Source organism: Sander vitreus, chromosome 14 (assembly GCF_031162955.1).
Source record: "Sander vitreus isolate 19-12246 chromosome 14, sanVit1, whole genome shotgun sequence".
Taxonomy (NCBI): domain Eukaryota; kingdom Metazoa; phylum Chordata; class Actinopteri; order Perciformes; family Percidae; genus Sander; species Sander vitreus.
Genome location: NC_135868.1, coordinates 25,679,442 through 25,700,056, shown reverse-complemented (window position 1 = coordinate 25,700,056; position 20,615 = coordinate 25,679,442). Strand labels below are relative to the sequence as shown.

Below are 20,615 nucleotides of genomic sequence, written 5' to 3'. Positions count from 1 at the left end.
CGACAATGTGCTATATAAATGACGTACGTGTATCACAGAGTGACGTGAAGCTTTTATTTTGAAGGGAGTAAACGGATTCCCGTGTTTGATATTTTGATATTTAAAAGGCTGATATTTAAATGACTTGACTTCGTCATTTTTGACAGTTTCTTCCTGAACTTTTCAAGCTTTTACGACTTTCATCGGAATTGTGAATTAATAAACATGGGTGCTTGTTTGGCTCTGGGTACCCTTGGCAGTTGTGTAAGTATATATTTACCGGTTGTAGTTTTGTTACATGATTTATGTAGACTCAGTATTTCATACAGTTTCTTGACTATTTTAACTGCGTGTTGTTTAGCCAAGAAAACACGACGGTATGATATCAACACGACCTCATGTGAAACTAGTTGGCTATTAAAATGCGCCATTTTACTCACGTCACATTATATTTATTTGAAATAGTTTAATACTAAGTGAATCGTTACAGCCAACTTAAACAAACTTTTAGACCGACTTGTAAAATGTTTCGTCAAAATGACGTGAAGGTGGCAGTGAATTTTCCGGTTTTCTGAATAGAGTTTGGTGTGAGAGCAGGGGCGTCTTTGTCGTCCTTTGACTTTATTTACAGTGAACTTAGTAAGTAATTCACCTGTTAATGTTTTGGAATGTGCAGTCAACGAGGAAAACGAACAAAATGTAACGCTGTCAGTTAAATATGCATTTTGTTTCTCAAAATGCGCAATTTCCGGGTTCTAAGTCGTGAGAAAACTCGTGGGCCATCCCCTTTTGGAGTAGGCAGAGTAGCAGTTTTGTTGCTTTTTCCTTGTTGTACCATAGACTGTTTATGGACCTTTTTTTCCACAGCAGACATTTTGACTTGTCATAGTAGGAAAAGCCCAGCTGAAATTGATAACCTTAACGATGGCTCAATTCCATCAAGTGTCCCAGTAAGTTATTTCAGTGAGTCAGCACGAACAACACCAGGGCCTCTCCTAAGTAGATATGTAACACTGATGAAGACCTTGTGAAAACAAATCTTGACAGACTGTAAAAAATGATTCACCTCTGTAAGACGGTTAGTGTTTAAAGCTCCATTGCGTAATTTTTTGAGTTGATTCTTAGCAAAAAAAACCTTTGGTCTTTCACAAATATGTGCTCATTCATGTGTAATTACTTCCACCAATCAAAGTATTCCCGTAAGCGTAGAATCTGCCATTCAGAATACAAGCATACAAGGGAGTCGTTCGGATGACGGCAGCCATGTTGCACCTCCATCTTTAAAATACATTAGCCAAAGAGGGACATGCCACCGCCTTTCGCGCTTTTACCCTCAGTGGCACCGTGACGAATGCCAGGGGGAGATTACCCGCGACTGCCGGCAGATTTGAAAGCCTGTTGAAGATGGGAGGATCACGCCTGTTCTCGAGGACATGTAACGGCGTCGCCTCCTCATCTTTGGAGAGTGTCTCCTCAGTTTTTCTTTGCCTAGGCGGTCTCACCGATCCACTGCCACCGGCTCTGTCTTTTGGTTTTTCTTTACCTTTCCCCTCTTCCTTTAGCTTTCTCTCGCACCTCCGTCGCATCAACTGATCTCTGACTCTGCCCACGGAGAAAAATATGTAGCCTACACTGTAAACATTGCCTTACACTATTAATCTCATACAATATACAGAACGGACAAAGTCGTACTGGAAGCCATGTTAATCTTGGCATACGGCCACCGTAGGAGTTAAAACACGATCAGAATGGGAGGGGCTAGAAAGTAATATTCAGTTGGTTGTCATTTACAATTTCACCGCTAGATGGGAGAAAATCTTACACAATGTAGCTTTAACAATTTGAATGGAGATGATCTCCAATTAAAGGCTGCATCGTAAAAATCAAGGACATTTCCAAAGAAATCCACAACAAGATTATCACTAAGGTCACTAATAAAATATGCAAGGAAGTGTGGCACAGCTGTAACAGACAGATCTAAGTTGAATAAAATGTTCACATTTTCTGTTTATCCACCTACCATCGACCGTGATTCAGTGTTAGGGCAGGGCATCAGTGGTGCTGTAACGGTACTCTATTTTCAGTACTGACACAAGACTGAACACAAGCAGACGTACCTGAAGCTATTGTACGAATTAGTAGACAGAATTCTGATAGCCTACTCTTACAGGTTTTTTTTTTTCCGATTGCTTAAGCACTATTTTTGAAAACGGGGACCGGTTTTTCCTACCTGCTGCATTGTTATAGTGCTTAAACCTCATTGCTGTGTCTGTCTACAATTAAGCAATCGTGTTTGCGCACCTGATGCTGTGTTTCACAGGTCGGCTCATAGTTGTGGTCATTTGACAGTCAGTGCTTTGGAATTGCAAGGAAGTGACATCATGATGTACTTCTTGTCACTACCCGATGTGAGTCGAGTGCAGATGTGAGTTGCGCATGCTCAGGTTTAAACGGTTTACGGCATAACGCCGAGGGATCCGCATCCGGCGAACCTTTTGGCTATCTATGATTGTTTGATTGCTAACGTTAGCTCAAAACACCATTTTGATTGCTAACTTGTAGCCTGCAGTGAACGAACTTCGTTATGTAGGTCAATTTTTTATTTATTTATTGTATTGACATTACAGAAGTCTCTCGTTAGCCAGACTGATCTCACTAAGTGGCGTATGTACGGTGTTCATTTTAGGACATCCTCAAACTCGGGTGTCAGACTCAAACGAAATGGCGTCAGCGTCGGAAAAACCTCTCTCATCCTCAGAAAAAACGTTGTCAGAAAAACCTCTGTCATCCTCAGAAAAAACCCTTTTCAGAAAGAAAGTTGTCAGAGATCACGTTGCCCAGATGAGGGAGCTGTTGACTAGCTTTCTGAATTAGCTAAAGTAGCTAGCAGCTTTTACAGTGAATACACGGCACTTCGTGATTTTTTTTTTTTTCTTTTTTTTTTTTTTCTTTTTTCTTTTTTTTTTTTTTTTTTTCTTTTTTTTTTTAATCAAGCTTTATTGAAAGGAGTGGATATACAGCAGGAAACAACAGTCTATGTTCATAAACGAGCCAGGGGGTTACTAAAGGAAAGAAAACAAAACAAAAAACTTCATATCAATATTTTGTAAAGCTTACTGAGGTCATATGATCCAACAACTTTTTTGTTTGTACATTCAGATATGTATTGTTTAATATTGGAAACCAGCTCCAAAAACCTTGGCTTCTTTTTTCAAAAACGTTGACTTATGTAAATAAAATTTGGTTCAGATAATTATTAAATGTATCGCATAATACTCTGAATAAAACTTTCTATCATATTGAGTGAATCCAAACAATACATTTTCCCAAAGTAATGTGAACTGAGGGTAAATATGAACAGCAATAAAATGTGACAATCTGCTCCAAAGTTTCTTGGTATATTGGCAAGACCAAAATAAATAAAAATAAATAAAGAATAAGGCAACTCGTCACGTCTTCTTTCAACAAGACGTTAAGAGTACACCCAGAAAATGAAAAAAGACATTGATATCCCTGGCTCGTTTATGAACTCGAAAATCACGAAGTGCCGTGTATTCACTGTAAAAGCTGCTAGCTACTTTAGCTAATTCAGAAAGCTAGTCAACAGCTCCCTCATCTGGGCAACGTTATCTCTGACAACTTTCTTTCTGAAAAGGTTTTTTTTTGAGGATGACAGAGGTTTTTCTGACGCCATTTTGTCTGAAGGCCGTTTCACATTGTATATGCCAATATTTGAATGCCTGTCACGTCTGCGTCCGGTGTTTACATCAGACGTGCAGTACATGCGACATTGTGGATACACAGTCGTGATTTGGTGGAGACGATGTTTCTGTCTTTGAAACAAAAGAAAGCCTTGGCACTTGGCCCTGGTTGTGAGGAGAAGACGGAGGAAGGCAGCAGGAAGAAGGGTGTGGGTGCACGAGACCCTCAGGTCCAGAGAGCAGTTGGGGGAATTCCGGCTGGTGAAGGAGCTCCGCATTCACTGTGACCAGTTCCAGGGGGACTTTCGGCTCAACAGGGAGCAATTTCAGTCTGCTGACGAGAGTCGGGCCTACGATTTCCCGGATGCGAACAACATTCCGAAAGCCCATTTCTACAACGGAGCGTCTGGCTATTTGTCTCTCCCTGACGTGTGGCTCCAGACAAGACAGTATGGAAAAGTACTTCCGAGTCTGCCCCTGCACCACTTTTTTGTCTCCTCTCCTTTTATGTACCTGTCCCTTAGGTTCTTCCACCTTTTCTTACACTCCTCCTCTAAATAGATGAAGACGTGTGGATTATTTTCATTTCTAAATAAAATGTTGCATTTCAACACTGCCATTGCATGTTTACATACATAAGTATGAGGTCTGCAGTCATTGCAGTTGGGTATAATAAAGCTAAGATATGAGCCTACATTCATCATTCATTCTCTGGAAAACACTTTGTTTAATGCATATGTGCAATTAATTCCTCCAAAACTGGAGCTTACACATTTGGAAATGGGTAGTTATTCTGTGTAAAGGCCATATACCTAACTACCTATATGTAAACTTCAATGAAATGACTTGTGTCAATCAGTCCAAACATATTTTATATCATATAAACATACAAATATATCCTACAAATACCTGTATGGAGCTGTATAATCAACTTGGTATTTGGTTTTCGTAGCTCACAACAGTAGGCTACAGTTCTTCTCAGCTGCTTTGGCGCATTTCTCAGATCAGAGATGACAATAATGTGTAACTTTGTCACATAGGGAATAGTGCTACCTTTCATGTGCATTGTTCATTAGACTATACTTCCAGAGTGAACTGTTAAATATGGACGACAACAGAAAGCAGTTTCACTATCTTGGTATAAACAATGGCATAAGGACTTGTCAGTTTGATTCATTGGTATAAATACTTGCTTTGGACACAAACAAAAGATTTCCAGCAAGATACACGATTTTTCAGGTCAGTCACTATGCGGTGCAGTTTACACCAATTGTTTTAAGAAATGCACTCACAATTATGATTTGACAAATGCACCAAAGTAACATAATGTAAAGTAATATATGTTGGTTTCACATAACTAAAACAAAGCTGACGGCCAAAATCAGCCTCTCGTCCATGTTCCGTTTGTGGATCCGTGTGTGTTCTGTGTTTGTTTTTTTTTGCAGCAAGCCGCAAAATGACCAGTTCTGGTGCGCGCAAGCCATTAACAATAATGGGTTTCGCAGCGCAGCGCTGCCGCTTGCGCGTACAATGTGAAACGGCCCTGAGGCTGACAGAGGATTTTCTGACAACTTTTTGTCTGAGGATGAGAGAGGTTGTTCCGACGCTGAGACCTTTTCGTCTTAGTCTGACACCTGAGTCTGAGATCTGAAGATGTCCTAAAATGAACACCGTGCGTATGTTTGACACGCCAATTCGTATGCCGTTTTTGCATGTTGTCAAGACGCATAATCGTTTTTTAGCGTGTTTATCAACGCCGTTAGGCCTCCGTTGACCTACATTACATGTGAATTATCGCCGTAGCGAGTAGTACGAAAGGACGAAGGTTGGTTGGGGTGGCGGATGAGTAAAACAGAGGACTTTAACCCAGGAGAGCCGGGATCGCGTCCCGCGTGTGGTGTTTATCAACCTTTTTTATTTTTTTAAATAAAGCCTTCCCCAATGTTCTTTTCCTAAACCCAACCGTTTACCTAAGCGTGTGACGTTAGTCACCGTTGTGTTTTTGTCATTTTTTTTTAGTGTTACTAAAACCTTTCCCAATGTTCTTTCCCTAAACCCAACCTTATTTTTTTTGAATAATCGTATGTTTACGTCCGCTGTATACAGCGTAGACATACACGTGGATAGCTCAAAATGCGTACAGATAACACGCCATTTGGCTTTAGGAAAGTGGCGTGTATGTTTACGCAAAGTCATGATGCCATGTTGCGTTAGCAGGTTCTTGTAGGCTACTTCAGCCTCTAGCAAGGATCCCAAACAAACATGGTAGTAGTTTTCTCACAAAGAATAACCTGGCAAACGTTCTATCTGTTCTAACTTGAACGGGCCTCACAAGTCGTCCTTTGCGAAGCTCCAACACCTGTCGCAAAGTGACGCGTGCGCAACTCACGATCTGCACTCGACTCCCATCGGGTAGTGACAGTGTTTAGTGTTTTGCAAATCACTGTGTGTATTGTTGTGCAGAAAGTGAGAGGCTGACATTGTGCTTATAGTGCTGCACATCTGGGCCAATGTTTTGCTCCTTGAGTGTAAGGTTTTGATAATTGTGTAATACGTTTGATTTCAGCGTGTAAGCAATCGGCAATAACTATAATCCAGTAAACATTTAGATTATTTCAGTTAGGCCTGCACGATTCGGGGAAAACTGTGTAATGTGGAAGCGTAATGTTTATTGCACACACGAACCATGACAAAACAAAACTAATTGGCAGTACCAAACATTTTTTTTTGGCACCTATAGCACATTGCGCATCGCCACAAGCCTGTCAACATAGAGGCTTCAGTGAATACAGAAAATAAAGTACATACTGGCCATTTAAGTACAGTAGGCTACCAAAAATAGTGACATATAACACTACATTGAACTAAATATGGCCCTGATACAGACTCTATCTGAACTCTATGAACATGTCTTTACATCATTAAAACATGTTAATCAACATGCTGCAGTACAGCGTCAGTCTCTAGAGAAATGGAGTTTGTCAATTGCCAATTTAAGTACAGTATCAAAAACAGAATGATTTTTTTTTTTAGCACACTCTTTAACTGCTCGCCTTTCATGTCTTCAGCTGTCCTTTTTTAGATCGAAGTCATTTAAAAATGAAATCGCAAACGGGTGAATCGAGATCGCGATTTTATAACGATTAATCGTGCAGGCATAATTTCAGTCCTTGACAGTTTTTGATACTGTATGCTACCAACGCGTTGTTGTGACAGTAACGTACTGAGGTTTGATGCACAGCCCAGTTTTGCAAAAATAAAACCTGTAAAAAGCACTTTGTATGTGCACTGTAATTGTTTATATCCTGTGTTGTTGTCACAATGACGTCTTTGTCATATTCTCAAACTTAAGAGTTTTGTTTTGGTGTAAGTGTAGTTTTCCCTCTTGACTTTTCTTTTTGTCAGAGTTGTTTGTTGCCAAGGCTGTATCACGCAGGCCTGTCTGAAGCATGGGAACTGGTTTCTTCTTGTCGTCGTGGCTACAATGTTCACACTAAAGGCCAGTGTACTCGGGTGCATACTCGTATTTAGTCAAGGATGGCTGATCTCAGCTACAGTCTCTGCTTCAGTGCTTCACACACGTCTCAGCAGTCTGCATCTGAATAATTATCCTGTTTGAGAGAGAGAGAGAGATTTGACGGACATGCACAGAATTTGTTTAGTATCTGCATTTATATCATAATTATCCTGTTTACTTGTATTGTTATATCAGATGTATTTACTTCTTGTTGTTTATATGTATGTTTGTTGTTATGAGAGAGAGAGAGAGAGCAGCTCTAATCACAGGCCTGATGATTACTGCCTCTGTAAATCACCATGTCTTTTGCTTTAGTGGAAGTGTGCAGAAGAATGAGACAGATAGTTGCCCTGACAGCAGACAGTGTCCTTTGTTTTGTTTGTTTTCCCCCCCCTCCCGACTGCAGTCGTTGCAAGCCATGCATGCATTACCCTGATTATCCGACACCCCAGAGCCCTGTCCCTGACTTCCATAAAATATGAATCTGTGTGAATGCCTAGCTAATTGTCTCCTTGGTCTCTTCTGCAGGCGTCCTGTTTGTGTGGCTCGGCCTCCTGCCTCCTGTCATCATGCTGCCCTTCAACCACCAACTCCACCGTGAGCCGGCTGGCCTTCTCCTTCCTGCTGCTGCTCGGGACTCTGGTGTCTGTCATTATGATTCTCCCAGGCATGGAGGGACATCTTAAACAGGTACATTAGATAAGACTAAGTTAGATCAAATGGAATGGTCCACACTGGGGGGGCTGCTGCATAAGGCCCAAGTATCCCAATTTGTTCAACCCACGTAATTTCTAATTCAGGGAATCTTTTGAAAATACTTCAAATGTGTTTAACCCAGTGTTTCCTTTAGGATTTTTTTTTTTTTAGCAGTGGGGGCAGGTCTGTCCGGACGAAGAAGATATGTGAAAATGCCTTTTATAGAGGAGACACACCAGCCTGATAATCGGTCTGGCGAGGTCGGTGACTCGAGTCTGTTCGGTGTGTCCCGTGCCGTCGGCCTTCATTTGGGCCGACCCGACATGTTCAGTCGGAGACAGGGCAGTCGGGACTCGCCTGGAAATGGGGAGCGGATGAGCCGCTCAAAATCGGACGAAAATCTTTTAAACTGACCTTTGTTGATCTGAAATGAAGACAGATTCAGAAACTGCGTGGCCTATTTCTCGCTTAAAATGTTTTCAGAAACACGTTTTGGTGAACTATTTTAGTACAATATGAGATCGTATTCTGAACCAGCCGCCATGACAGTCTGGCTGTGAATTTCCGGAGAAAGAAGACCCTGGGAAATAATCCGACTGTTAATGGAAACAATACAGAGCAGCGCCGCCTGCTGCTATGGAGACGTATTACGTTTCGCGCACGCGCAGAGCGTACGCTCACGTCGGCGTCTCTTCGGTGTGTTCTGAGGCACTTTTTGGACCTCGGGGAGCCGACTGATCAGTCCGACTGCCTTTTTATGCCGACGGTCGGCCGTCTGGTTGGTGTGTCAGGGCCTTAAGGAGCTCAGACCTCAGAGGGTTAAAAATCGGGTTTAAAGAACTATTAATATAACCGGCTGCTTATATATCTGAGCTAGGTTGATATGACCTTTTTTATTTATGTGTTTAACACTATTAAATATATCATTTAAGTAGTTTAGTAGTTTAACTGTTCATCATAGTGACAGCCTGTGGGAAGAAACTGTTCTCGTGTGTGTGGTTATTTTGGCGAACAGTGTTCTGTAGCACCTACCTTTAGGCTGTGACGTTGGATTAGGTGTTTATTTTATTTTTGATCTTTTCTTAAAGATCATCCAACTTTGAAAATCATTCCAATTTACCCAGTTTATTCCAACCCATTATTTGCTTTGTGTGCTTCACACTGTCAGATTCCAGGTTTCTGTCTCGGTGGCACATCCATACCTGGCCTAGACAACAAGGTGAACTGTGACATCATTGTCGGCTACAAGTCAGTGTACCGCATGTGCTTCGCCATGGCCTGCTTCTTCTTCCTCTTCACCATCATCATGATCCGAGTGCGCAACAGCAAGGACCCCCGAGCCGCCATCCAAAATGGGTTCGTACTGTGCACCGCAGCCTCAGTACCACAGTCCTGTATGATGAAGGCACGCTGCACTCTGCTGGCCAAACATGGGAACTGCACCTCTAAGACTGTATCGAAACAGAGAGAGAAAAACATACTTGTTGTTCACATACTTAGAATAACTTTACCTCCTTCCTTCGCAGTTTCTGGTTCTTCAAGTTCCTGCTGCTGGTTGGCATAGCTGTGGGAGCTTTCTTCATTCCAGATGGCACCTTCAATACAGGTATGAAGCCCAGGCCTGTTATTGAAGTCTTATTAGATGTTGCCGTTTCTCTATTGCCAGGTTTCTTTTTATCTGAACTCTCCAGCAGCGCACACACCTTCAGACAAATAAGATGCTCCGTTGCTTGGTGTCAAAATAAGGGCTTGGTATTGAATAGTTCTCCAGAATATGCTTGTTCCACAGAGTATTGAAACGCTTTTATTAACCCTCCTGTTGTCCTCGGGTCAAATTTGACCTATTTTCAAAAAGTTTCTATATCTCAAATGTGGGTTTCTTTCAACCAAATTGTCAAAAAAAAAAAAAAAAAAAAGGGTTCTATCACAAGTAAAATAATTGATCGGTTCACTACTTTCATTGAATTTGGACATTTTCTTCCATTTTATAGCATTTGAAAAAAAAAATTATTATAAAAGAACACTGAAAAAAGTGACAAAAATTTTGGAAAAAGCTTCCAAAACATGGGTGGAAAAAAACCAAAAATGTTAAATAAAATGCATAAGAAAGTGACTGAAGTGTTGAAAAAGACAACCAAAACATTGAAAAAAAAGTTTAACATTTTTACATTTTGACCCAGAAAAATATGGTCAACGGGAATGGTCAATTCTGATGTTCATAAATAAACAAACATCACTTCATATAACAAGCACAGCTGATACATGTTGACCTACTATGGCACATACTGTACTGAGAGTCTCCTGCTTTATGGCTTAGCACTGTACATTGCACAGCCTAATAACTTTCTAAACAAATGTTCTGTATCCATTTCTGTCTGGTCTCAGTGTGGTATTACTTTGGCCTGGTGGGCTCCTTCTTCTTCATCATCACCCAGCTGATCCTGCTGGTGGACTTTGCCCATTCCTGGAACCAGTCCTGGCTGCTGAAGGCAGAAGAGGGAAATTCAAAGTGCTGGTTTGCAGGTAGAAGGGCAACACACCCTCCTATTTAGCCCAAGTAACCTTTTAAAAGGGTTACTTTGGTTTTTTTTAACCTGGACCCTGTTTTCCTATGTTGTTTTTTTGTGTGAGAGGCTGATGGGAACAACAACAATCTTTGAAATTGGTCCAGTATTGACCATCAGCCGCGAACCGGGCTGCAATGTAATCCTACAGGGCAAATGGGCATCGTCGATTTCCTCCACTACAAGTGCTGTTGTCGTCACTGACCGGCTCGGATTGTTATTCTATGTGTCTGGAAAGGATCCCTACAGAGAGAGACCTTTTTTAAGGGGCAACTTCCTCTCCATTTAACCAGAAACGGCTCCGAGATGGCTACTGCTAAACCCACAGAAATGACCCTTTAAAGTGCAAGTTGAACATTTAGTGTTTGGCCAGTGTGTTTACAGGGCAATACATGTACCGTATATTAGGATTCAATGTATTCACTTATAAGTAATTTGTCTGCCAATTTTTAGAAAAAAAAAGCATGATACAAAAAGGGTTAAAAAGACAGCATTTTAACCATTGGACAATAAAATAGTGTAGTAGTTGAGTTGACAAAATTCAATCAAACTGCATCAAATCAGAAGCAGATCTCCCCCCGGAGATTGTCTAATGGCGTTACCCTTTGCTCTTGTTCTCTTCCCAGCTCTGCTGTCCTTCACCTTCATCTTCTACGCCGTGGCTTTCTCTGCCGTCGTGCTTTTCTACGTATTTTACACCAAACCCGACGACTGCACCGAGCACAAGGTCGTCATCAGCCTCAACTTGATCTTCTGCATCATTGTGTCCATCGTGGCCATTCTGCCCAAAGTTCAGGTAATAGACAGTTAATGTTATGTTAATATGATAATACATATCCATTTATGGACCTAAGCTGCTAAATGTTGCCTTTTTGTGCCCTAACCCTATCCATGTATAATTATCTATGTCTATGTACTGTATATTAGCAAGAAATGAGGTTAACTGCTATTCGATGCACAATGCAGAAGACTAGCTAATATGAAATTAGCTAGTCCTACTCCCTCTTCATTTTCATTATTCATCTCTAATAGAAATTCACTGCGCATCCATCAGTGTCCATGTTTAACAAATCAACTCTTTCAGACACAAACAAGAACAAAAATAATCTGGACAGACCAACCAAAAACCATCAACAATATCATGTGGCTGTTTTGTCTGAAAATCTGTTGTAATATTTTGTTTTGTGTGGACCCCAGGAAGAGGAGCTGATGTTCTGCATCAGCTAATGGGGATCCTAATCAAATCAAAGCAGTCCACAAACCAGAAATAACCACACACAAAAAAAGAGGACCGGTCCAGCTCATAGCCGTCCAATATTTAGTTTCTGAAGAGTTTGACTGAGCGACGAAGAGAGTTTTGTTTTACTGGCACAATGACTGATTTTTGGGACTCATCCGGCGCAATGTCTCCACAGGAGGCCCAGCCCACCTCCGGCCTGCTGCAGGCCTCCTTCATCTCCTGCTACACCATGTATGTGACCTGGTCGGCCATGACCAACAACCCCAGTGAGTCACAACACAACCTGAACCGCCATCTCTTCCTTGTTTAGCGACACATGCAGTAGCTTTTCTACATTAGTCTATTTTTTTTTTTACATTTTTGTATATCGACCATATCCTAGAACATTTGTCAGTCTGGATTTTGAGGGAGTAGGATAACTTTTCTATGCAGTTGCTTTTCATAATTTCCCAGCTAAACCTTTTGTATGCTTTCTCCCTTCCTTTCTCCCCCATGTCTAGGGGCTGGGTAATCAAATATTGTTGATACCAATACGCTGACTTTGATACCAGTTCCTAAACGATACTATTTTTTTATTTTTTATTTCCCCAATACCAATTTTAGAAAACATTACACTCGCACAAATCTTTTTATGTATTTATTTGTCTCTGTGTAACGTTGTGTTTTTCCTGCGTGTCTCTACGACGTGTTGACGTTAGACAGCCTATCACAGACATTTAGGTCTTGGTAGAAGCATGCTGCGTTCTTATTGGTTCGCTGGCACTGATGAGATTTACTCCTTCGGTATTGAAATTGGGTATTGAATGCCGAGGTATTTTCCGATACTCAATGCTCAGTCAGTGCCTAAAAAGTATTGAACCCAGTACCCAGCCCTCCCTGTGTACCTGTGTGCTTCTCCGTTATACATGTTGACTGCTGTCTGTGTTACTTTTAAATCAGATTTTATGTCATTTTAAAACTGTATGTATGTCTAATCCACCTCATCTCCTAGCCCGCCTTCCCTTCCCCTAACTGGCCTTGTCACATGTCAGGCCACCGTTGTAAATAAGAACTTATTTTTAAACCTACATTGTGTAATGTTTTGAGTTGATTGTTAGCAAAAAATCCTTCTTTCACAAATATGTGCTCATTCATGTGTAATTATTTCCACCAACTAATCAAAGTATTCTCGTAAGCGTAGAATCTGACATTCAGAACACATACGAGCGAGTCGCTGGAATGGCGGCAGCCATGTTGCGCCTCCATCTTTAAAATACATTAACCAAAGAGGGACATATATGGAAATTCAAGCTCCGCCTTTCGCGCTTTTACACTCAGAGAGAGCTCATGAGGAGCAAGGATTTTAAAAGGGACGCCGAAGTTGCCTGCTTTCTTCTCGACAGGTAATTCAGCCTATTTGTGTTTTATAGTTGCTTGGCTAACTAAAGCATGGTTGTGCATAACGTCGTGATTTCCCTGGCAGACAACTCACGTCATGCAGTTTGTAACACAGACTAGCTAAAGCTAGAACAGCTGCGTGTAAACGATGGCGATACTAAGAGCTAATTTCGGTTTCATTGACGTTGTTCATACTGCTAAGAGAAATACATTTAAAAACACAAACCTCTGTTGCTTCTCTCCTTTTGTCTTTGAAGGGTTTGGAGAGTGTCTCCTCAGTTTTTCTTTGCCTAGGCGGTCTCACCGATCCACTGCCACCGGCTCTGTCTTTTGGTTTTTCTTTACCTTTCCCCTCTTCCTTTAGCTTTCCCTCGCACCTCCGTCGCATCAACTGATCTCTGACTCTGCCCACGGAGAAAAATATGTAGCCTGTTAATCTTGGCATACGGCCACCGTAGGAGTTAAAACGCACTCGGAATGGGAGGGGCTAGAAAGTAATATTCAGTTGGTTGTCATTTACAATTTCACCGCTAGATGGGAGAAAATCTTACACAATGTAGCTTTAATGACTTCCCTGGAAGAATAGAGGGGAAATAAAATAAAAATAAAAAACCACGATTACTGACTTTGGGAAGGAGTATAAAGGTAAGGAAAAACATGCCCCTGTAGCTGTAATAACTACTAGTTGTCATATTTGACGTTGTCGTCTGTGTTTCCGTCCTCAGACCGGCAGTGTAACCCCAGTCTGTTGAGTTTGGTCCAGACCGTCACTGCCACGCCAGCACCAGGACCGGCGCCGACCCAAACCCCGGGCAGCGTCCAGTGGTGGGACGCACAGAGCATCGTGGGATTGATCATTTTCCTCTTCTGTACTCTTTACTCCAGGTATTTTACTGGAGCTGCTGGTGTTTTTTTTTTTTTTTTAGGTTTCATGTCACGATGTCGCAAGAAGACATTTTTTAGACATACCTGAAAACACTTAAGTTCTGCATACAGCACTGACTGCAAGTTGGATCTTTTTCCTGCTGTCAGAAACCGCCCATTTCCTCCAGCGGAGATGTGAGTTTAGTTTAGCATACTGCTTTTGTCAGGGCAGTCATGGAAGATGGCTGAAAAGAGAAGCTTATTTGGAAGTAGTTTAAATTTGATAAATATCCACATTGCTCATCTTTTGCAACATATACTAAGATAATATAAAGCCGCTTTTCGACCGCAGGAACTTTCCCCAGGGACTAGGAACCTTTTGAGGAAGTCATTATTATGTTTTGACTACGGGGACCAGGGTCTAAATTAAGTTCTGTGAACATTTTCGTGGGGCCCCGAAAAAGTCCCAGATCGGAGGGTAGTACTTTGCAGGGATGACCGTCGCTTATTGGTCAAACACACACAGCACGGCTGCTTCAACTCGCCAACCGCTTTATTGATAAACAAGGAAGGGCTCTAGTATCGATTTATTAAATTAGACCTTATTGTCCACCTTGGTGGAAATTTGTCTTTGGCTTCTCCAAAACATTAAAACACAACCACGACACCACATGCTATCAAACATTAAACATACAACACACTAACACTATTAAACATACAACAACAATTGTGCAATGAGCAGAAACGGCAGCATTTTAGGACTAGGGGAGAACATTTCTCTTTGTTTGGTAACATTAAAAGTCAAGTTAGGCTTTGCTGTTGGCTTCCCGACTCATTTCAAAAAGAAAAAGAGCCTTAATACATACCTTTTTATGGTGCTTACAATACTAAGCTATTAAAATAAAAACTGTTGGCATATTCATATATTTATACATCATGTTTTGATGTTAAAATGTGGCAGAGTGAATCCTTAAGCTTTACTAATAATAACAAAGCTGTAGGCTCTGGCACCCATGATGGTATGTTGGATTCATGTAAATGTATGTTGTCAGACATCTTTTCTTTTATTTATTTTTTTAAAACCATCCAACAATAATTTGGTGGCCCCCCTGCAGCAACTCTGAGGACCCCCTTAGGGGTCTCGGACCACCCCTGTTGAAGATCTCTGCTTTAAACCAATCACAATAGTCTTGGGCGGCAACGGTGCCTCTGCAAACTAGCAAAATAGGAAGGAATTTGTTTTCTATATACTGTAGAGGGAATTATGTCTAAAATAAGGCCCTAAGGCCTCTCAAATCGGACTCCAATTTATTAATTCCTGCGCCTTCTTACATCGGACTTAAGTTTACCAACACAAGGATCACTCTGAGACGAGTTCAGTTAAGCAAAGTTTACTGAGTCCAGCATAAGAGTTACAACACAGCTGAGGGTTCACAAAACAGAGACTAAGTTTCCCTAGCGACAGACATCAAGTCAGAGCTGGTCCACCAAGTTGTCCTCTGAATTATGAGCTCTGATCTGTGCATCAGAGGTCACCCGGAGTACTTTTAACCACTTCCTCAATGACTAACGCAGCTCTTTTGCAACGAGCACATACACACATTTTGTCAATAAAATATTTCTACAATACTTTACTAAAATGTACTCTATTTTCCCCTGATATACTGTAGACTATATACGTGTTATCTCCATTGCTTTCCTGTCGCTGTATATCAACAATCACATGTTGTGCTCTCGCCCGCCGCAGTATCCGCTCGTCCACCAACACCCAGGTGAACAAGCTCATGCAGACCGAGGACAGCCAGGGTTTGACCAGCGACTACAGTTCCACAGGGGAGGACGGAGTCCGGCGGGCCGTGGACAACGAAGAGGAGGCGGTCACCTACAACTACTCCTTCTTCCACTTCAGCCTCTTACTGGCCTCCCTCTACATCATGATGACGCTCACCAACTGGTACATGTAAGTATCGGATATGTCTTGTACCCCTTTAGACTAGGGCTGTCAACGGATATTATGAATTTGAATATATATATACAGTATGTTCAAATTGTAAAAACATAACAAAAAAAACCCAGTCAAATATGAAAATCTATATTTGAATATTGTTAAACCAAAGAAAGCAGCACTGCGGCGGCTGTCTGCGTCGTGCGTTTCCCACGTGGGCTGCTGTGCCCCCAAACGTTGAGCCCAGCCGGCCGGCTGTCGAGACAATTCCCAGCGAGCGAGTGGGCACGTTGATGCCGTTCTATCCTGCGCCCGGCGCTACCGGAAGTAAACAAACGGCGAGGGCGAAGAAGACGACGCTACAAAGACGCAAACTGGAGTGGCGAGTAGATAAGGGCCAACGCTGAAATCGTCAGAGAGAGAGCGAGAGAGAGAGACTTGGTTGTTTACGAGCACATTACAAACGGCTCCGTGGCGCGTCATTTCACACACACACACACACACACACACACACACACACACACACACACACACACACACACACACACACAATTAGAATATCATGAAAAAGTTGATTTATTTCAGTAATTCCATTCAAAAAGTGAAACTTGTATAATGTATACATTCATTCCACACAGACTGATATATTTCAAGTGTTTTATTTCTTTTAATTGTGATGATTAGAACTGACAACTAATGAAAACCCCAAATTCAGTATCTCAGAAAATTTGAATATTAAGACCAAAAATACTAAAAAAGGATTTTTAGAAATGTTAGCCGAAAGTATGAACATGAAAAGTATGAGCATGTACAGCACTCAATACTTAGTTGGGGCTCCTTTTGCCTGAATTACTGCAGCAATGTGGCGTGGCATGGAGTGGATCAGTCTGTGGCACTGCTCAGGTGTTATGAGAGCCCAGGTTGCTCTGATAGTGGCCTTCAGCTCTTCTGCATTGTTGGGTCTGGGGTATCACATTTTCCTCTTCGCAATACCCCATAGATTTTCTATGGGGTTAAGGTCAGGCGAGTTTGCTGGCCAATTAAGAACAGGGATACCATGGTCCTTAAACCAGGTACTGGTAGCTTTGGCACTATGTGCAGGTGCCAAGTCCTGTTGGAAAATTAAATCTGCATCTCCATAAAGTTGGTCAGCAGCAGGAAGTCATGAAGTGCTCTAAAACTTCCTGGTAGACGGCTGCGTTGACCCTGGACCTCAGAAAACACAGTGGACCAACACCAGCAGATGACATGGCACCCCAAACCATCACTGACTGTGGAAACTTCACACTGGACTTCAAGCAACGTGGATTCTGTGCCTCTCCTCTCTTCCTCCAGACTCTGGGACCTTGATTTCCAAAGGAAATGCAAAATGTACTTTCATCAGAGAACATAACTTTGGACCACTCAGCAGCAGTCCAGTCCTTTTTGTCTTTAGCCCAGGCGAGACGCTTCTGACTAGAGATGTTCCGATACCAGTATCGGTATCGGCTCCGATACTGCCTAAAACGCTGGTATCGGGAAGTACTGGAGTTTATGCACCGATCCGATGCCACGTAATAAAGCCCTAAAGAAAAAATACGTTAAAGTAGTTTATGTTCTTTTTTCGTTATAACTGACTGACAAACTGCAGAATAAAAGAACGTTCTGTGGCATTCATGTTTCACAAAGAGTTTAACCTGAGCCAGACCGACAACAAATCATATCACATCCATACAGGGATAGTAGTATACAGTTCTTAAAACATAATAAAATATATGACACACTGGTATCGGATCGGTACTCGGTATCGGCCGATACGCAAGTTCAGGAATCGGTATCGGAAAGCAAAAAATGGTATCGGACCATCTCTACTTCTGACGCTGTGTCTTGTTCAGGAGTGGCTTGACACAAGGAATGAGACAGCTGAAACCCACGTCTTGATACGTCTGTGCGTGGTGGTTCTTGAAGTATCGACTCCAGCTGCAGTCCACTCTTTGTTGATCCCCCCCACATTTTTGAATGGTTTTTTTTTTTCACAATCCTCTCCAGGGTGCGGTTATCCCTACACTTTTTTCTACCACATCTTTCCCTTCCCTTTGCCTCTCTATTAATGAGCTTGGACACAGAGCTCTGTGAACAGCCAGCCTCTTTAGCAATGACCTTTTGTGTCTTGCCCTCCTTGTGCAAGGTGTCAATGGTCGTCTTTTGGACAGCTGTCAAGTCAGCAGTCTTCCCCGTGATTGTGTAGCCTACAGAACTAGACTGAGAGACCAGTTAAAGGCCTTTGCAGGTCTTTTGAGTTAATTATCTGATTAGAGTGTGGCACCAGGTGTCTTCAATATTGAACCCTTGAATTCAAATTTTCTGAGATACTGAATTTGGGGTTTTTATTAGTTAAAATTTTCATTAAAAGTAAAAGAAATAAACACTTGAAATATATCTTTATGAATGGAATTACGAAAAAGTTGAGTTATTTCTGTGTGTGTGTGTGTGTGTGTGAAGCTCAGAAAGTTTGTATACAAACACCAAATAAGAAGGAAACAATTATACACTGTACCGTTTGAGAGAAACGGGTAAAAGAGCAAAGATACCAATATGTCCAGGTAAGGTTACATACACTACTACAGTAAAACTGCGACATACTGTCTTTCAGTAAAGTAATGGAGGTGGAAGCAATGGAAACACCAGGTTCATTAGTAGTTTGAGATGATGCAGGTGCATGGCAAGCCAGGACATCCCAATGTTCTCTGTTATTACGTACCTTTAGTCAGTACATAAGCTACTACAGGCTAAATAAAATGATATATCTATTGAGCAAACTGCTGATTTTCATTCCTTTTTGTTTCCTAAAAAATCTTGTATGTTATAAAAATAGATAGGAAAAATATCCAAACCCGTGTGTTGTTGTTGTTTTTTAGAAGGAATATTTGAACATTATTTTTGGCCACTTCTGACGGCCATACGTTAGACTGATTTGATGCAAAACTGACTTCTTTCTGATTTTGTTCTGGGCTCGTCAGGCCCAACACGGACTACCAGACCATGCAGAGCACCATGCCGGCCGTGTGGGTGAAGATCTGCTCCAGCTGGCTCGGCCTGGCCACCTACCTGTGGACCCTGGTGGCCCCGCTGGTGCTCTCCAACAGAGACTTCAGCTAAAACACAGGGAAGTGTGTCCACGCGCCCACTAGCCGCTTGCTATTTGCACCTTGAAGAAAGATAGCGTTAGCTTCGAATTAATTGTGTGCTTTTTCTTGTAATTCCACATTCAAAATCGGAGAATGAAATGGTAATATGCTTCGTTTTTGACTGGAAGCCATTATATGTTGATTTTATTTTTTTTGTGGCTCAAATTGAAGGTAGCAGTTTTGCAGGAAAACTATTGTTTGAGATGAGCTTTAATCACACATTCCAGTTTAACCTCAGGTTATATATATATTTTTTTGTATATTTTTCTTTACTGTCACAAATATTCAAATTAAGAACACTAAATGCCTTTTTAAGACCGTATAAAACTTAAATATCGCTTTGGGGAACTAATATTTTGGCTTTGTTTAACGTTAGTTTTTACTTTTTGTATCATTCCTTTTAAATCAATTGGATTTCATCGAAAGGTGTTTTGTTTGTTAGATTATTGCTCTATTGCCCAATTTTATAACAAGCGCCTTTATATTATATTTTGCACACATATTCAAAAGGGCCATTTTTGATATCTTTAAAGTCTTTGGTATAAAGTTGCTTCCTCAATATGCTGTGTGGTCACTTTTCATTATAATCAATAAAGTTCACAGTCTCCTTCATCAATGTGTAGGCAACATGTCTGTCCTGTAGATGGGGCTGTTGTCCATCAGTTAGGCTTTCTATGTAGGATAGATTTCATTACGCTCAATCTATTTAGATGTGTGTTGAAAGATTTCTTAGCCTTTATGATAACCTCTTTATACATTCTACTGTGTGAGTTGGCACATGTTCTCTTCAGAAACGGCACATACAATGTCATCAAGTCTGCAGCAGCAATTTCCTAATGCTTCACTGCCCTCCCTCCATTAATCACATGATCCTGCTAAAATGTGATTTATTGTGCTCCTTCCATGGGGGATTCCCAACACACACACACACACACACACACACACACACACACACACACTCTCACTCGGCAAGTAATGTAGAGGGAATGTGTATTTTCAGCATGAGCAGGGGGGCTGAACACAACACTTTGTTTTATACTTCACAATATTCATTCAAGGCCTGTGTTGGGGAAGAACGACAAAGCGGCCTCCGTGGACATCTGGTAACAAATTGTAGATTCAATACTTTTAACATTACTGTGAACATTTCTGCACACGCAGTCGTACACGGGACACCCTATATCACTTCCCCTGCTTGTTTTTCATTGTCTTATTTGTGCCTTTTTTATTATAAATAACACCAGTTTGTGCCTTCCAGCCATTAAAGTACAACCAGATTCTAGTCTTCTTCTTCACCTTCACCCAGAAAAAGAAAAAAGGATATTGAAAAGAGAAAGAGACCGGCGTCATCAGAAAAAAGCGTGAAGGCTACCGTAGCTGTAATACGTACTTTGAACTGCGTGGAGCGAGAGAGTTGATTGGCCCTTTTTTAAGAGGTTTTTTTGTCAGTGTATTACAACAGCTGGCACAGCTGCGTTGATTTCATCCACGCTTGTCGCTGTGTGTATCACCATTTTCCTGGCATAAATATGATGTCCCAGTTCTAAAAACGTCTTAACCATTTT

At 41.4% G+C, this 20,615-nt stretch overlaps 1 protein-coding gene across 1 annotated transcript; it reads left to right on the top strand.

The window, feature by feature from the left end:
* Positions 1–122: 122 nt before the first annotated feature.
* Positions 123–20,322, top strand: serinc2 (serine incorporator 2). Its single transcript, XM_078267299.1, has 10 exons — positions 123–243; positions 7,726–7,887; positions 9,062–9,249; positions 9,420–9,499; positions 10,279–10,416; positions 11,084–11,253; positions 11,873–11,963; positions 13,800–13,959; positions 15,686–15,898; positions 18,883–20,322. The coding sequence occupies exons 1-10, from the start codon at positions 205–207 to the stop codon at positions 19,019–19,021; spliced, it is 1,380 nt and encodes a 459-aa protein (XP_078123425.1). The 5' UTR covers positions 123–204; the 3' UTR covers positions 19,022–20,322.
* Positions 20,323–20,615: the final 293 nt, after the last annotated feature.

Bases quoted from the DNA above. Each gene is read 5' to 3' on its own strand.
- serinc2 (XM_078267299.1), top strand. From the start codon at position 205: ATGGGTGCTTGTTTGGCTCTGGGTACCCTTGGCAGTTGT. The intron at 9,250-9,419 runs GTTCGTACTGTG...CTTCCTTCGCAG, and splicing joins CGAGCCGCCATCCAAAATGG to TTTCTGGTTCTTCAAGTTCC. The intron at 13,960-15,685 runs GTATTTTACTGG...CGCCCGCCGCAG, and splicing joins TTCTGTACTCTTTACTCCAG to TATCCGCTCGTCCACCAACA.